At 42.6% G+C, this 18,829-nt stretch overlaps 1 protein-coding gene across 2 annotated transcripts in view; it reads right to left on the reverse strand.

The window, feature by feature from the left end:
* The window catches only part of LOC128686888 (serine/threonine-protein kinase 17B), a 100,071-nt gene extending 81,561 nt beyond the window's left edge, over positions 1 to 18,510 (reverse strand). Inside the window, exon 1 of one of the 2 annotated variants that reach the window (XM_070082549.1) lies at positions 17,292 to 18,510. In XM_070082549.1, the coding sequence (XP_069938650.1) occupies positions 17,292 to 17,431 (140 nt within the window). In that variant the 5' untranslated portion in view covers positions 17,432 to 18,510. The remainder of the gene's footprint in view (positions 1 to 17,291) is intronic. The other variant, XM_053774105.2, reaches the window with a different exon arrangement.
* Between the last annotated feature and the right edge of the window lie 319 nt (positions 18,511 to 18,829).

Raw genomic sequence — 18,829 nt, forward strand, 5'->3', positions numbered from 1 at the left:
ATCCAGGTGCTCCTACATATCCACTTGAGCACATTTTGTGTTACTCCTGCCTGTTCTTCAAGCTTGAGAGAGAGAGAGAGAGAAGGCATGCATGTACACGTGTGTGTGTGTACATGTGTAGGGCAGGAAGTGTGGTGGGGAGGGAAGGGAGGCCAAAGGGGAGGGGTGGAAGAGACCAAACCGCCAACGGCCGCCAGCCAGCCTCTCCGGATACCCGCATCACCTCTCATTCCCAGCACAGTGCAAGACTACCATCCACAACCACCAACACCACCCCTACACTCGCCCTTCAAACGTACACGGGATCAACACACACACACTACTCGCTGAACTGTAAAAAAAAATAAGAATAAAAAAATCAAGCAACTGGAGAATATGTTAAATACAAATAACCGGATTCTGCGAGAGTGAGTCACCCTCCTTTAGTTGATGAGTGTCGCTGGAAATTTAAACTATTTCCCGTTTTTCATTATCAAATATAATTTAAACCAGCATTACAATGCGACTAGTAGTTTTAAAGTTACCTGTTTACTACCTCCAGTGTCAGTGATCAGCACAAATTCTGAATATCTAAACCTGGTTATAAGTAGTCTGCTGACCCATGTTATCTGCTGCCTACTCAAGGGTAACTCAATCAATCTCAGACATTCTTCCAAAATATATTCTCTGAAGTAGCACAATTTAATAATTGTAAATTATTATTTCTAACTTTCGGTTAAAATGTTAAATGATTTTTTTTAATAAAGGCAAACTAATTTATGTGGAAAGTTTGAAAGAATCGATATTCGGAGAAGCTATCTGTGAATCTTGTGCTGGCAATATACACTGAACTGACAGATGCAGTTGGGGTTCCATCCTTCCCTTCAGCTTTCCTGCCTACCTTCTCCCCCCCCCACCACCCCATCTCTCCCTCCCTCCTTCCTTCCTCTCTTTTGTCCCCCACCTCCCTCTCGCCCCCTCCGCCTCTCTCGCTCTCGCCCCTCCACCTCTCGCTCTCGCCCCTCCACCTCTCGCCCCTTCACATCTCGCTCTCTCGCCCCTTCACATCTCGCTCTCTCGCCCCTTCGCATCTCGCTCTCTCGCCCCTTCACATCTCGCTCTCTCGCCCCTTCACATCTCGCTCTCTCGCCCCTTCACATCTCGCTCTCTCGCCCCTTCACATCTCGCTCTCTCGCCCCTTCACATCTCGCTCTCTCGCCCCTTCACATCTCGCTCTCTCGCCCCTTCACATCTCGCTCTCTCGCCCCTTCACATCTCTCTTTCTCGCCCCTTCACCTCTCTCTTTCTCGCCCCTTCACCTCTCTTTCTCGCCCCTTCACCTCTCTCTTTCTCGCCCCTTCACCTCTCTCTTTCTCGCCCCTTCACCTCTCTCTTTCTCGCCCCTTCACACCTCTCTTTCTCGCCCCTTCACACCTCTCTTTCTCGCCCCTCCACCTCTCTCTCTCGCGCGCCCATCCACCTCTCTCTCTCGCGCGCCCCTCCACCTCTCTCGCGCCCCTCCATTTCTCTCTCTCTCTCTCGCGCGCGCGCGCGCGCCCCTCCACCTCTCTCTCGTCCCTCCTGCCATATGGATTACGCTTGCTCTTCTTGGTACTCTGCCTTGACAAAAAAAACTGAAAGATAGACTGCAAATCACCCAGAACAAAATCGTAAGATTCATCCTGGGGCTGGGACCAAGAGAACATGTAGGCCAGGATGAATTACAGCAGTTGGATATGCTGAATGTTGAAGACAGAGTAAAACAACTGAAGCTAAATCATGTTTATAAAATTGCTCACAAACAATGTCCAGAATATCTTGCTGTCAATTTTGTCAAGGTTGGGAACCAAAGCAATCATAGTACTAGGGGGAGAGAGCACAACTTTGTAGTACCCACAGTCAGTGGCCAGGCTTCAAACACCTTTTATTGTACAGCAATAAAGGAATGGAACAGACTGCCCGCACATGTCAAAGCCAGTCATAGCATGAACCAGTTCAAGAAGAGTGCCAAAAGGTGTCTGATGAATGTAGCTACAGAAAGGGAGGGGAATGATTTTCTATTTTTTATCTAACATACGTGTAAATTTTACCTTATTCCTAGTAATGACCCTCGTATTGTAGATAGTCTTAATGACCTTGGTGTAGTAGATAGTCTTTTTAGTATGATAATAAGATGTTATCTTCATTGTAGAATAATAAGAAAATATTATAACCCTTATATTATAAAAATAAGGTAAAAGGACCCCAATGGAAATAAGTCACTGTCTGACTTTTTTGGGTTATCCTAGGTTCTCTACACACATGCTGCTATGTATGATAATTCTATGTAACTGTATTTGTGTATACCTGAATAAACTTACTTACTTACTCTCTCTCGTCCCTCCACCTCTCTCTCTCGCCCCTCCACCTCTGTCTTCCACTTGACAAACTATTCCTCCCAGAGTGAACGTTGCATGACACGTTTAAAACTGTTTAAGTCTGAGTTGTGTTAAAGAACACCAACATTCCAGACTGGCAGTTAGTATACGCAAAAAAAACTTGAATGTTATTCACATAGACAATGAAAATGGCCTTGTTAATATAAGTAACAATGAACGCTCCATAAAAGTAATATAAATTAGTATAATCTGCACACTAGCGACCTTGCAATGGCAGTTGTGAAACAATGTTAAATTTTAATTCCACGCAAGGCGTCATCTGGCGTAATAGTACGCCCTAACAACCATATTTTAATTCTGTAAAGGAATGACTTGATGCCGGTGAAGGTCTGTTAATGCAAGGAACTGGAGGGTTTGAGGTTTTAGCAGACCCTTGAAGATGAACTGACAACTACATACATATACACAACTACGTACATATACACAACTACGTACGTATACACAACTACGTACGTATACACAACTACGTACGTATACACAACTACGTACGTATACACAACTACGTACGTATACACAACTACGTACGTATACACAACTACGTACGTATACACAACTACGAACATGTATAGTAAATGTACTAGAGATTTATCTCATCTAAGCTTCTACTATAGTTACTGCTTGTGCTACTAATGTAGTAACCAGCAAGGTAGTGTGTCATATTCTACACGTCCCTCGCGGATTTTGAAAGTCGAGAGCGATTTGTAGCTCATTAAATGGAAACAAACACGAATTATGCTTCGATCCGTCCTGGATGGTCCGTAACGACTACTAATCATTTGCAGTGTTAGCTACAAATGTGAATTCACACACACACACACACACACACACACACACACACACACACACACACACACACACACACACACACACACACACACACACACACTGTGGACAGAGACAATGTTCCAGAAATGGGACAGCAACAAGGGGACAGGACACAGTTGAAGTTGAAGACTCAGATGAATGACAGGGATGTTGGGAATTATTTCTTCAGTCACAGAGTAGTCAGGAAGTGGAATAGTTTAGGAAGCGATGTAGTGGAGGCAGGATCCATTCATAGCTTTAGGCAGGGGTATGATAAAGCTCATGGTACAGGGAGAGTGACCCTGTAGCGGCCAGTGAAGAGGCGGGGCCAGGAGCTATGAATTAACCCCTGCAACCACAACTAGGTGAGTAAGTGTACACAAACACACACACACACACACACACACACACACACACACACACACACACACAGGGTCATTAAAACAATCGTATATTTAAAAACAGTTGGTTCCTTTAAATTTATTTGTAATGTTAGATTTATTACTTAACGTTTATAAAAAGTAGATGAATTTAATATTAACAACCTAGTCTGTGGATCGCATTTACAGTAAACAATTTAAGAATCATTATATGAAATAGATACGAAAAGAAATGTATACGAAATAAAATAAAAGGTCTTCAGTATTACTGTAGTGTTGTGGAATACAAGTGACATTAGATACTAGTATCAAATATTGAGATCAGAGGCAAGTAGAACATAAGATGGGGGTGGTGGTACAAGATGGAGAATGTGGCTTTCAAATGAACTTGAGAGGCAGATTGAGCAATACAGGGAACTGTATAAAGATTCAAGGAATGTGTCGAGTGCGTTGACGCAGGCTCATAGGTATTCACTCAAGGATGAGAAGCCCTCAAGGATGCGGAGATGAACGCATAGAGACAGATGCCCTCTAAGGATGCCGAGGAGCACTTAAGGATGCAAATATGAACGCACAGAGATGCACTCAAGGATGCGAACACATATAGGCACTCAAAAGGAATACACGCGCACACACATGCGAACTTGCAGAACGCGCGCGCGCATGCACAGGAACACGCATGCCGAGGAATACACACGCTCAAGGATGCTGGACACAGAGATGCAACTCAAGGATACAATAATAACTGCTGAAGAATGTAACTTCAGTGCACTGTGTTAAGGAGTGCAATAGAGTGACACGAACGCAATGAAAGACCAAGGAATGCAGTGAAGGGGCAGAGGACTGCAATGAGAAATGTAACGAGGAATGCAGTGTGGCAAGGAAAGAAGGCAGTAATGGAAGGACAGAGGAAGGCAGTAATGGAAGGACAGAGGAAGGCAGTGATGGAATGACTGAGGAATGCCCACAAAAAGCAAGTGTATTCTAAGCATCAAAGCAGGTAAGCCCTATACAATGTGTAAACAATTGGAAGGGAAAAGAGGAAGGGAAAAGAGGAAGGATAAAGAGGAATGGGAGGGAGAGAGAGAATAACATCATGCTTACAAAAGTTTAGATCTTACCCTTCAATCATCCAGCACATCCTACCCTACGCTAGTGATTTCAACGATGTCCCATCAAGGCATCTGAACCTAGAGTCACCTGCTGGAGCACCTGAGCTGCTTCCATATGCTCGAGTACAAAACATTTCACGTAAAGCCTACGTAAGTCCCTCAAAAAAAAAAATCTCATCTGGCTCCCGGAAATTTATAATTACCAGCAATTTAAAAGTGTACTAGCAATTTACTTTATATATCTCGGGGGTCATTCCCTCCGTGGCACGGCTTCCGATTAGGCCTCCTAAACTGTCAAGAAAATACCGGTATTAAAGAGATACATATCCAGAAAGCGCTAAACCCGTAGAGATCACGGAAACACAGGAATAAACATTAATAAGAAACAGGCAGGAAAGTAAAGTAAGTGCATAGTGAGTTTGTAAGAATTGTCTGCCATCTTAAAAGGGACAAAAAGACTAAAAATTATGCCAGAGCAAAACATTTAAGAGGCTTCAGTTTCACACTGGCAGGAGGACGGTAATACCTCCCTGGGTGGCTGCTGACTACCAACCTTAACCTACTCTATAATTTTAGGAATACCCGTAAAAGGCAGGCTTGAGAAGACGAAAATAAGAAACAGCTTCCTGTGAATTCTATCGTTGGCGCAATGCTCCTAGTCGATACAGTTTTGTAATATTTTGTTCGATTATAAGTGCCTTATTACACGCAATGCTAATAGTTTTATGTCAGTTAAAATAATAGCGAAGCAGATCACAATCGAAGGGCCTCGAGTTAGATGCCTAGGCGGGGCGAAACTTAGGAATTGTGGGTCGCATCCTGATCAAGGTGAGGCATAGGGGCAAGTTTACACCTTCTGCCCATGTCCACTTAGCAGTAATTAAGCACCTACGTTTTAGTTGACTACTGCGTGTCGCATCGTTTAGGGGGGGGGGGGGAGCGAATGTTAAGCGTGCTTAGAGCTGGTATTTATTTATTTATTTAATATCTTTGCAAACAGTACATTGAGATTGTGTTTATACAATAGTGGGTTGCAATGCAAAGAGAGCCTCTATTATGCCTAGGCATTCTATACGAGCAGACGCCGAATAACAATTCGTTGCCTGCAAATTCAACTGCGTAGGATAAACATTATGGTTTATCCCAGAAAAAAAAAATACTAGTCATCACGTACAAACTCAAACTTTTCTGACGTCTCCTGGCGACCAATCTTTTATTTACTAAATCACCTTTATAATATACTGTATACACATGCTGTTACTCTTACTGTAATCTCCGCTTTCCTTTTAATTGCTGAACATAATCACGTTCGATACTTAGATATAAAGAAGCTCACGGCCATTTGGCAAGACATCAATTGCCAAGCGAATTGGTCGTTAAATGTCACAATTAAGATGATTTTTTGATGATTTTTTAAGTCGTTATAAACTAAATTTGTATAGTATTCCCTTTTCATTAGTGCAATATGGTAACAAACATGTCCAGTAATATAGTTGGAAAATAAAGAAATTCTCTCTCCTCCCTCACAACTTGAGTGTGCTAGAACCTCTAGTACTGTTTATATTTTCACAACTTTGTTTATTTATTTATTTATTTATTAGGGCAGATCACCTGACACGAATCTGTCATAAGCTAACCCAGTCAGTGGTACTGGAACTATAGGGGCGCTGGAACTAAGGTGGGGGTACGGTGGGCACAATGGAACACCCAGACTACTCAACATCTTATCACATCAGAAACACGGCTGGAACAAATGTAGAAGCCTTCATGAGGAAACTGGACATGTATCTTGACCAAGTGCCAGATCAACCAGGTTGTGATGGATATGTGGGGTAGCGGGCCTCCAGCAGCAACAGCCTGGTTGACCAGACAAGCATCAAACGAGCCTTTCCCCATGGCCGGGCTCCGAGAGTACTCTCTCGAAACTAATCAAAAGTAAAGGGTGCTGGAACTATGGAGGGGACGCTGGAGCTGGAACTGTGGTGGGGGCGCTGGAGCTGGTATTATGGTGGGGCGCTGGAGCTGGCATTATGGTGGGGCGCTGGAGCTGGAATTATGAAGCTGGAACTGTAGTGAGGCGCTGGAACTATGGTGGGGACGCTGGAGCTGGAACTGTGGGGGCGCTGGAGCTGGAACTGTGGTAGGGGCGCTGGAACTGTGGTGGGGGCGCTGGAGCTGTGGTGGGGGCGCTGGAGCTGTGGTGGGGGCGCTGGAGCTGTGGTGGGGGCGCTGGAACTCTGGTGGGGGTGATGGAACTGGGGTGGGGGCGCTGGAGCTGGAACTGTGGTGGGGGCGCTGGAACTGTGGTGGGGGCGCTGGAACTATGGTGGGGGCGCTGGAACTATGGTGGGGGTGATGGAACTAGAGTGCTGGAACTAATGGTGTCTAAAGGCATATTAAGGAAGGCCATTTTCAAGGGGAAGTGGTTAATCTGCAGGGAGGTCATATAATGCCTGGGGACTCGGAGTTGTATTCAAGTTGAATACAATGACTGACAAGGCAGTTACTGTTTTTGGGATCAAGAGCCCTTGGTTGCGTTTCGACAGGTAAACTAAGCATTATTTAAAGCGTAGTATAATGCATATTTCATCACCCATATTACGGTAATTATAATCATGGCAATGAAGTCAGTATGACTCATGTTGTGAGGGTAAAAATCATATGCTCAGCTAGTTTTTTCTAGAGCAACTGAGAAGGCTATGTCAGTTATTCAAGTATAATCAATATCAAGCCAATTATCGTAGCCTAGTGACGAGGATCTGCATGAGTAAGTGGTTTCCTTGACGTTAAGAAATTCCCATCAAGATTATTATTATTATTATTTATTATTATACGAGGAAGCGTTTAACCCGCAAGGACGTAACAACGCCTGTGAAATGGGAGGTAATCAGGTTTGATCTAATTACCTCCAACTGCTTGGATTAAGAACCCTTAGCCACATCAAGGCACCTTTAAGAGGGAGATGTGCATGACTAAACAGTTTATTCTTTTGTATTATAGCTTAAGATAAAAGCGCCAGTGTATAGTTGTATTAAACTTGTTATTAGTCGAAGTGTTTTATAAATAATGAACTTCCTGATTTCAAGAAAAAGGGTAAAGTCTATAACTAAGACATGTACAACACCTGGTTGTCTTTATTTTGAATAAAAATGCCTAAGTGTTGTATATGCGTCTTATTATCAACTTGTCGGTACTGTACACCATTAACAAACTCGTCACATAGGTTTAAGAGCCAGACAAGACTAGTAAAAAAAATCGTCAGTTTGAATGCACTCAGACATGTAGACTGCCATAGCAGACTGTGCTAAAGTGGGAAACACCAGTAAACCACCCCTACCCAAGACAACCAACCAGTCTTTGTAAGCCACTTAAAACTTTCTCACTCCCAATATTGTTGTTCTAACTTCGCTCCACAAAGGTGAAATCGCTAAACTTTCGACGGCTTTCGCAAAAATCAAGGACGAGGCTTCGTGACTCCGGGAAAACGCTGTAGATTAGGAAATGTTTTGCGAAAGCTTTCACCAAAAACGTGTATTTGAAGCAAATACTTAGCCAAGAGTAGGCCCTGCGTGGCATGGGCCAATAGGCCTACTGCAGTGCTAGTGTTTTCATGTAATACAAAGAAAATACTTCGGATAGATTAATATTTATTCTTAACACATTTATCGGGGGAGGGGGTTATAATCATAAACCAATTGGTCGTATAGCACTAAGGGGTATGCGAGGCAATCAGGTTGGATCTAAAGAAGGGAAGATCAGGCCCAATTACTTGAATTAGGAGTATCTCATCGGTATCGAAGAACTTCCCTCGAGTGACTGGGGGGAGGGGGAAGCTTTACAAATAGATTAGACGGCATATTTGGTGTGAGGACCTGACTCGCATGGGCTACCAGCAGTGCTCCTGTTCTCGAGGCTACGAATTAGCACTTTCGTTACTACACTATAGTGCCGACGGCAAATGATGCCTTGCAACTGATGTACCTACAAGTCACCACTGTGGCCTGATTATATTTAAGGGTAGCACTAAGCCCGTAGAGGTCATATAGCGCCTCGGGGAATGGGAGGCAATCAGGTTCGATCCCAAGAAGGGAAGGACCTATCCAATTCCTTGCACCAAGAGCCCTTCTGAATGATCAAACTGGAGGTTAGTTGCTCCACATGTCTTAATCACATTATTATTATAATCAAAAAGAAGCGCTAAGCCACAAGGACTATACAGTCTTAATCACAAACTAACTAAGCAGATAATGCCTCAAACAAATGTGCTCCTTCCTATATGTATTTTCCTCTTTTTTTCTCTTTGTACCACTGTACAAATTTTAGGTTAAAATATATACATGCACCATTTCATGTCCGAGTCACTAAATCAACTATGCTGATTCAGAATTTGAAAAAAAGAATGTGTAGCACATCAAGAATATGAAAATACTTTTTGCGTAGCTCATCGCATTTTTTAAATAATAAGATGTGTTCCTGGAACTGGTGTTGGTGATGTAGTCAACAGGTTGGATATTGTGTCAGTAATGGGAACAAGCCTATTATCTGCCTCAGTGCTGGTGGAAACGATATTGGGAAGGGCAGGAGACAAGAATTGCAAGATAAGTACAGGACAGATATAGATTTGACTCACGAAATCTTAATGACACGATTGCAAACAAACCATACCACGGGTGGGGATAGAACCCGCGATCAGAAAGTCTCAAAACTCCAGACCGTCGCGTTAGCCCCTGGACCAGCTAGCCACAATAAGATTTCTACACCATAGGAAGGTTAGCATAGGCACCACTGTGACCACAAATGCAAGTTTTTAAAGTAGAATCTCCAGCTAGCGTGGCCGTGACGAACTCTAGCTCAAGTCCCCTCAAAGCCGTTAACATGACTCACGAAATCGTAATGACACGATTGCAAACAAACCATACCACGGGCGGGTCCAGTGGCTAACGCGACGGTCTGGAGTTTTGAGAGTCTGATCGCGGGTTCTATTCCCGCCCGTGGTATGGTTTGGTCAGATATAGATTTAATTAGGTCTTAGGGAGAGGTCCCAATTATATGCAGCATCTTGCCTAGTGGGACTTCAAACTAGAGACCAATAAGTCTAACCTCTACTGTGGGGAAAATTGATGGAATCAATAATTGCCGAGCCTATTCCAAGTCACCTTGAGAGAAACTGATTAACGAATTTCAGCACGGTTTTACAAAGGGCCACTCCTTACGAATTTACTAACGTCACTAAGGTATTTGAAGAGGTAGATCATGGCAATTAATATGATAGTGTATATGGATTTAAATAGGGCTGCGCCTCACAGTATATAAGCCTTCCTACTGTCGCTTCAACTTCACACTGTTCCAGACCATGAAGCAAACTCTTCTCCAGGCTGAGGGACTGGCCACCTCAAAACTACGTCTTCAAGGGTGGACCGATTACATCGTCTTCACATCTCTACTGCTTCTGCTAACTCTTCTGTACTCTACTGAAGATGCCTACTGTGTAAGCAAAACATTTTGGAATAAAGATACCTGTTGCACATGTGTCTTACTTATGAAATAACGCGAGTCCTTAGGTTATTCTTCAACTCTATATATCATTGGTTAGGCCTCATTTAGATTATGCTGCACAGTTCTGGTCACCGTATTACAGAATGGATATAAATGCGCTGGAAAACGTACAAAGGATGACAAATTTGATCCTATGTATCTATCAGAAATCTTTCCTACAAGGATAGACTGAGAGCCCTGAATCTGCACTTTCTAGAAAGGCGTAGAATTAGGAGGGATATGACTGAGGTGCATAAATGGAAAACAGGAATAAATAAAGGAGATGTAAATAATGTGCTAAACGTATCTAATCAAGACAGGGCTCACAACAATGGTTTCCAACTAGAAAAATCTAAATTTAGAAAGGATATAGGAAAGCACTGGTTTGAGAATAGAGTTGTGGATGAATGGAACAAACTCCCGAGTAACATTATTGAAGCTAAAACGGTGTGTTGTTTTAAAAATAGGTTAGAAAAATACATGAGTGGATGTGAGTTGAACCCGACTATATTGGGCCAGTAGGTAACTGGGACTTGAAGCATGGGCCAGTAGGCCTGTTGCAGTGTTCCTTCATGTTATATTTAGACAAAACTCCTATATACAACTAATGTGGAAGCAAAAAGAATTATGACAATCAGAATAACGTACACTTCATGTTTAGCGTGATATCGTCTGTAGGCAACATCCAGCACCGGACTAATTTGGGGGGGACTAAATTTTACCTTTGCAGCGAGTTTCCATTTCTGGAACATCTTCATAAAATCTTTCTCGATACTCGTTACTTACGTTAGCGAATTAAATAAAAAAAATAAGTAGAGAAAATGCAGGTTCAAGCGACATGTTGCAGCCCAGTCGTTGTTGGCTCTGCCTGACCCCCAAAAATGCAAATATTCTTGAACAAATGCCAAGCTGTTAATTCTACGTCATTCACTGTCATCTGAAAATCATAGCTGGTCATGAGCTGGCGAATTCGTGAACCTACAAATACACTGTCCTTATTCTTGGTCTCAGCTTGGGAAACTGTCCCAACAGGTATATGAATGATGGTAACAAGTTTATGTTAAGTTTTTGGCAATAAAATCCTGTTCTCTGAAACCATTGGAGCACTGGCTATTCTGAATGTACCAGAAATGACAATCGTGTGGTAATTAGTTATGGATCCCCAAGGTCGAAACAGGTAAACGGAAATGCATTATGAAACCGTACATGTAGTAAAAGGTTTGGGCACATCATACTTGAAGGAGGGGTGTTAATGTTGCAGTTTAAAAACTGTAGTGTAAAGCACCCTTCTGGCAAGACAGTGATGGAGTGAATGATGGTGAAAGTTTTTCTTTTTCGGGCCACCCTGCCTTGGTGGGAATCGGCCAGTGTGATAATAAAAAAAATAATAATATTAAAACGGCATAAAAATCAAAATTACCCTTTTGTACATTTGCTTTTTGTGCAGATTAATAATCATTAACCAAACCAATAATTAGCAGTTCTTTTATCAATTTACAAAAGTGAGTTTCTGATGATTAGCTTTAAATTCTAAAACAAGTGGATTAAACTTAGATAAAGTCAAATTAAGCAAACCACTTGACTAGCCTAAAGAGGGTTCGGCAGATACACGAGTGGGAGCAAGTACGAGAAGCTTACATTAATGCTTTATTCAGATTCGTGGCCCCGGAAGACTAATAACCTTGGATAATCTTTACTTAATTAAGTCAAGTAGTGTGGCTTATTTCCTTTAAGAATCTCTCAGGTGTACATAAATGGTATACAATACCGACAAGAGGAAGAATTAGACATGTGCAACATCTGGTTATCTTTATTTACAGACGTTCCGCCAACCAGTGGCTTTACCAATACAAGGACACTATGTGAAGACCACCGTACGGTGCTCTTCACATTATGTCAACCATAATGTGCTCTTCACATTATAATTGGTGAAAAGCACCGTACAGTGCTCTTCAACTAAGAGGCTGAGGGACTGATTATCTCATCTTTTGTATGTAATTCTTCACATTATGTCCTTGTACTGATAACGTCACTGGTCAGCTAAACGTCTACAAATAGATACCCATATGCTGCACACGTGTCTAATTCTTCAAGGATCTTAGGTTCTCTTTAGGACGCTCCAAACTGTCGGTAAACTCCTAGGTATCCATTTGCTGCTAAACATGGGCAACAAATTATAGCAGCGTTGCCCTGGCCTCACCCTGAATTGCGCCCAGATCCTTGGTCGAGTCGAAAATTCTACTTTTGAGCTACGAAGTACCTGCAAAATAACCGTCTCTATTTCTTACAGCTTCAAGCACAAAGGCTAGGTTAGGTAAGGTTTGTCAGGCAACAAGAGTGTTTTTTGACGCGGGTCTTAAGTCATATGATGACCCACAGCTGTAGCTTTTGGTCATCTGACCGAGGCGTGAAATATAACACACTATCTCATGGTAAATTAGGATAAAAATTTCAGGGTGACCTGTGATAAAAATTTCCTTGTATACAAAGATATATTACTAAAATTCAGCGGGAATTAGTTAACCGCAAGATTCGAAAATCAATATTAGGACAAAGTTGGCAATTCTTGCGAAAAGGGAAATCTGTTTCCTGGAACAGGAGGCCCAAGCGGTTTCCTGGTATGGCAGAAGGGAAATCAATTGTTACCTAGTAAGGCATAGGAATGGAAACCCGTTTTCTGGTACAGTAAAACATACTAGAGTACAGGAGAAAAAAACTGGTTCTATACTATAACAGAGGGAAAACCGGTTTACTGTTAAAGTACATACAAGCCAGTTTCCTGATACAGCATGAGGGGAAGCAGTTTCCTTGTACAGCATGAGGGAAACCAGTTTCCTTGAACAGGATGAGGGGAACCAGTTTCCTGGTAAGCCACGAGGGAAACCCGTTTCCTGGTACAGCGTAAGGGGAAAGCTGGTTTACCACTATAGCATGAGGGGAAATTTGGTTTACCAGTATACCATGAGCGGAAAATTGGTTTACCAGTATAGCACGAGCGGAGAATTGGTTTACTAGTATAGCATGAGGGGAAAATTGGTTTACAGTATGCCTTGAGGGGGAAAACTGGTTTCCTGATACAACAAAGCGAAATTTTTGGTAAATACACGACACAGGGAACCGGTTTTCTGGTGCAGTGTGTGTTCGAAAACTGCTTTAACTTAGTATACCGTAAGAAGGGAACCAGTTTCCCGACAGCATAACAAAAAAAAGATAATAGGTTTTCTGAAACATGAGGGAAAACTGGTGACCTACAACAGTGAAAATAGAAAATATTTAGTGATAATTAAGAAAGTGGATAGGCGAATGACTGACAAAATAGGGAGGGGAATGGGGAGGGAAGGAGAGCGAAAAGAGAGAGCAAGACCTAGATACGGAGAGGGATGAAACAGTATTTCATCACCCACTCAACCGTGAATTTCATGACTCACAGAAGGTGTTTGTTATCACTCATTGTTCGGACAAGGGGAACATAGTGCAAGAGGAGGGAGGGACCAAGAGGATTCAAGAGGGCCGCTAGGGCAGACAAAGGCTTTTGGACCAGTAGCTACAATAACAACAACATTGTGAGTCAACGTCTGCATGATGTACAAAACATTCTCTCTCTCTCTCTCATACACAAACACACACATAATAAATCACTAAGTTCATTGAAAAAAAATAAGCTAACAAATACACGAGCACTTTCGTGTTTACAAATATTGCACACCATCTTTGGAGGCACTAAGACTTTTTTTTTACTGTTACTTTCCTCGTAATGTATACATTTGTGTATGTTAATATCGAACAGTAATAAAAATTACGACAAATGAGGAATCTGAGCATACACAAATTAAAGGGAAAGGCTATAAATTTGATGTGGTCCTATCATAATGACTCACTATAAGGGACCTCTGATATATCTTTGATGAGTTCCCAGTTTTTCTACTCACGGAGCCAGGCTCGTCTGTTGTCTGCCTAGTCAACCAGGCTGTTGTTGCCCCCCTCCCCCACATATCCATTACAGCCTGGTTGATCTGGCCCCTGGTGTTTGACTAGGGAAAGGCTGGGTGTAAGGCCTGTCTAGTACGGTCCAGTATGTCTAGCGAGTGCTCCCCAGTTCTTATATTCTTATAAAGAATTACTCACATGAAATTAGAAGACTCGAAAGCCTTGAAAACATGAACTAGTTGTGTGACTGGTTGGCTGGGTTAGTTCATAGCCGATTGGCAGCAAAAGGGTCATTAAGGATGTGAGCTAGCTCAACCACACACATTGCAACTTACAACACCACCGACTAACTCTGCGTACCACCAATATGTAACTCACGACTGCAGCAAATGAATCGAGTATTATTATATTCATGGTTGAGACTGTACATCTTAATATGTACACTTCAACTGCCTTCATTTTATGAGTTACCTCTGTAGTAGACTGAAACCTGCTGCGCAGGCTAAATGTCTTGTCAATAAAGATATCTAAATGTTGCACGCGTCATATTCACCACATGGTTGGTTTGTCAGGGTTAAAGCCTATCGATTGCACGATGGTCATTAAGAATTAAAATCCATGCGTATATATACACACACACATACCTCTCGGAATATACATCCTGTGCTACTTAAATATATATCGCCACATGCATATTTTTACTACGCTAACCTAACTATTCTTGGTGGGATGGGGAGGAATCTGGAGTCCTCTCAGTATGTAAACAAAAGCAATGATGCCATTGTGCTGTCACTTTCGGGGGACCACATAAGGTTTCCCCAATGGAATACAGATTTTTCGGGGAAGATGGAGGGGGGGGGGGATGGGTCGACGGCAGGTGTGAGTAAATGGCAGGGCACCCGCCCTGCCTTTCTCCTTTTACGAAGAAAGATAAATGTTAAACGACAATCTCGCGGATATCAAATTTAGCTGGCCTGTGCGATAATGGCTTTTTAAAGTTTGACAACAAGTCTTTCAAAATGTGTGCGTCATACACTTAAACTATTGAAAATAGTGACTTGTGATATAAATGATCCATAAATAATTACTGTAAAGCAAACTACCATCTATTAAAAAAAAAAAAAGTCCCCATGCACCTGCACACTTTTACGCACTGCTTCACAGCATATACACGTTAATCCCAAACAACAATATATTATTTATATTCACGAAGAAGTCACCCTCCGAGGAAGTAAGGCACCTCCAATTCCTTGGACCAAGAACCCTTTGCCAACATCAAGGCACGCCCCTTGAAGGGGTGTACATTATATATTATACAACTGTCCAACAAGATAGTAAAGTTCAGACCACAATACACACAAATAATACAACGTCCACATAACATTAAGTTCATACGCAATATTTCATTTTACGCAAGCATTGCCATTAATAAAAAAGAATTTGAGAAAAGGCCAAGACAAACTTGCTTACTCATTAAAGTTTAGCCGGTAGACCAAAAATTTATATAACAGCATCTATTAAACTAATTAGGTGTAATTTACGTCAATTAAATGTTTTACACACAGCTTTCAAGGCTAACCGAAGACACTTGATACAGCTTTAAATAAAAACGAGGTGTCTTATAAGGCAGCTAGTTCGAATAAATATATTTATATTTTGACACTATTTTTTTACCAAAAGCACATGAACAAATTATTAAATCCCAGTTAAAGTTACACAGTGAATGAGCTACTTTAAGTTAATTCTACGCCATCTACCATTATTATAATCAACCTGGAGGTTATTCCGGGGATCAACGCCCCCGCGGCCCGGTCCATGACCAGGCCTCCCAATGGATCAGGGCCTGATCAACTAGGCTGTTACTGCTGGCCGCACGCAGTCCAACGTACGAGCCACAGCCCGGCTGATCCGGCACTGACTTTAGGTATCTGTCCAGCTCTCTTGAAGGCAGCCAGGGGTTTATTGGCAATTCCCCTAATGCTTGATGGGAGGCTGTTGAACAGTTTTGGGCCCCGGACACTTATGGTGTTTTCTCTTAGTGTACCAATGGCGCCCCTACTTTTTATTGGGGGCATTTTGCATCGCCTGTCCAGTCTTTTACATTCGTAGGGAGTGATTTCTGTGTGCAGATTTGGGACCATTCCTTCCAAGATTTTCCAAGTGTAGATTATGATATATCTCTCCCTCCTGCGTTCCAACGAGTACAAGTCAAGTGCTTCCAAGCGTTCCCAGTAGTTAAGGTGCTTGACAGAACTTATACGTGCAGTAAAGGATCTCTGTACACTCTCTAGATCTGCGATTTCACCTGCTTTGAATGGAGATGTTAATGTACAGCAGTATTCCAGCCTAGAGAGAACAAGTGATTTGAAAAGGATCATCATGGGCTTGGCATCTCTCGTTTTGAAAGTTCTCATTATCCATCCTATCATTTTCTTTACACGTGCGATCGTGGCACTGTTGTGATCCTTGAAAGTGAGATCCTCAGACATTACTACTCCCAGGTCCCTTACATTATTTTTCCGCTCTATTGTATGGCCGGAGTCAGTAGTATACTCTGTTCTAGTTATTATCTCCTCCAGTTTTCCATAACGGAGTAGTTGGAATTTGTCCTCAAGGGGGAAGCGCTAAACCCGTAGGATTATACACCGCCTGTAGGGGGGATGGAAGGTATTTAGGCTTAATTCGGGGAACTGGAGCACAGCTCCAGTTCCCTAGATCAAGAGCCCCTGACCAACATCAAGGAACCTTCCTTGAAGAGGACAGTCTACCAATGTATGCAATAATAATGTTTATTGCAACTATATAAATAATTCATTTTTACTCGTATATACTGAATTTGAATAAACTATTATATCCGACTGTATCGTGTCGTGAGTATAGAGATTTGTAAGTGTAAATGTGATATATAGATAGGAACAAGTGTGTATCATGCCATATAAGTCGTGAGCAACATTGCAGGAGGTTGCCCACTATCACCAAGCAATATACATCACCACCACCACCAAAAAAATTCCTCGACAGCTAGATTTAAACCCAGTCCATTTAATTGTCGCTATTGAAACCTCAACCGAAATGAGGAAGAACTCAAAAGACAATAGTATTTGCAAGATATTTACCTAGCAAATGGAGTCTGTTCCACCTCATAGTGGTCAGAGATTGGCTCCCGGCTGATGAGTTTTTCCAGGGCTTCTGGGGTAAGTTGGAGGTAACCTTTGTGGGTGTCGAGGAGCACCACGCCCGCGCCCACGGCCTTCATGGTGTACTGATGCTGCTGCTCCTGCTGTCTTAGTCACACCTCACACAGATCAAGTGGATAACTCCGCTCCTTAAATGCCAAACCACTCTTAATAACCCGACCTGTTCTGCTTTTTCAAGTTCCCTCGTTTCGGGTTATGCACACTGACTCTTCCAATGAGAGGATCTCTACGCTATTGGATAATTTTCACTTTCACTCGTTACCAATGCAGGTTTTTTTTTTTTACCTCACCGGGATGTTAAATTGTGCAACCAGTTACATACATAACGGTTTTGAAGTTATATTTAGTTGATAACCGCGTAATGGGCAGAAGAGTTCAAGCAAAATTTTGCAACTATACATACAACAATTTTAAGTTTTTGTTGAGAATAGCGTAACTGGTCAGCGTAGAGAGTTTAGGTCAAGGTACTAGAGTAGGAGCAGTTAGCACCTTGACAATAAAAATCCAACAGAAACTGTCTACACACTAACATCTGTCCCACTAACCCTTTATATTTTCCACACACACTTTCCTTATCCTCTCTCACAGTAACTACAACGATGCACCGGGGAACAAGCACACACTTTTGTTAGCGACACCTGTCTACAGTATCTGGCTGGAGTTTTAAAAAAGGCACTTAGTGTGTGGGTTGGGACGAGTATTCAAGGCTACCTTCACCTCTCATAACCTGACTTCTTGCACTTCAAAGCGTCGGAAAACGAACGATGTGGCTCGAGGACGTGGTTCACACTGGGCAGGTCAGCAGTACATGGCTATGGCACATGGCAAGTGGTACACAGTAGGGGTATGGAACAAGTTTTGGTCCAATCTGCTCGTTGGCAACCATCCACTTCTCTTATGGCATTTAAACCCCAACGATCTTCTTAGCACCTAAACTCGCTTCCAATAACTCGACGCGACCCCCTTAACCGAGTCACAGTGGCCTCCACCGGCACTATCACCACAGAGAGAAACTCGCAGTGTTACCGCGAAAACCGTAATAGTCCATGCTGCTGGGAAGGTGGGGTGTCGGAAGAGAGGTGTAGAGAACCACTTGCCATGCCGTCACGAGAGGTTCTGAAGCTGGAGTGTTGTGTGGGCCGTACCCACGCTGCCGGCACCGCCGTCCAGCGTCTCCTACCCTACAACTAAAGGGGTTCATTCAGCGTCTAGGAATTCCCGATTAGGGCAAGGAATGATAAGAACCATTTTTCTTTATCTACTGACGTTTTCTCTGTACACTTTGCCCACCTTGGCATATAATAAGTCTTACGCAGTGCTCAGCCGAGGTTTCATACTTCATTTCTGCGTATCTGATGTATAGTATACAAATGTGCCTTCATATATACACACGGGGCCAGGAGCCGAGTTTCGACTCCTGCAACTACAATTAGGTGAGTACACACACACTGTAGCAA

The sequence above is a fragment of the Cherax quadricarinatus genome, chromosome 7, assembly GCF_038502225.1.
Source record: "Cherax quadricarinatus isolate ZL_2023a chromosome 7, ASM3850222v1, whole genome shotgun sequence".
In the NCBI taxonomy this organism is placed as follows: Eukaryota; Metazoa; Arthropoda; class Malacostraca; order Decapoda; family Parastacidae; genus Cherax; species Cherax quadricarinatus.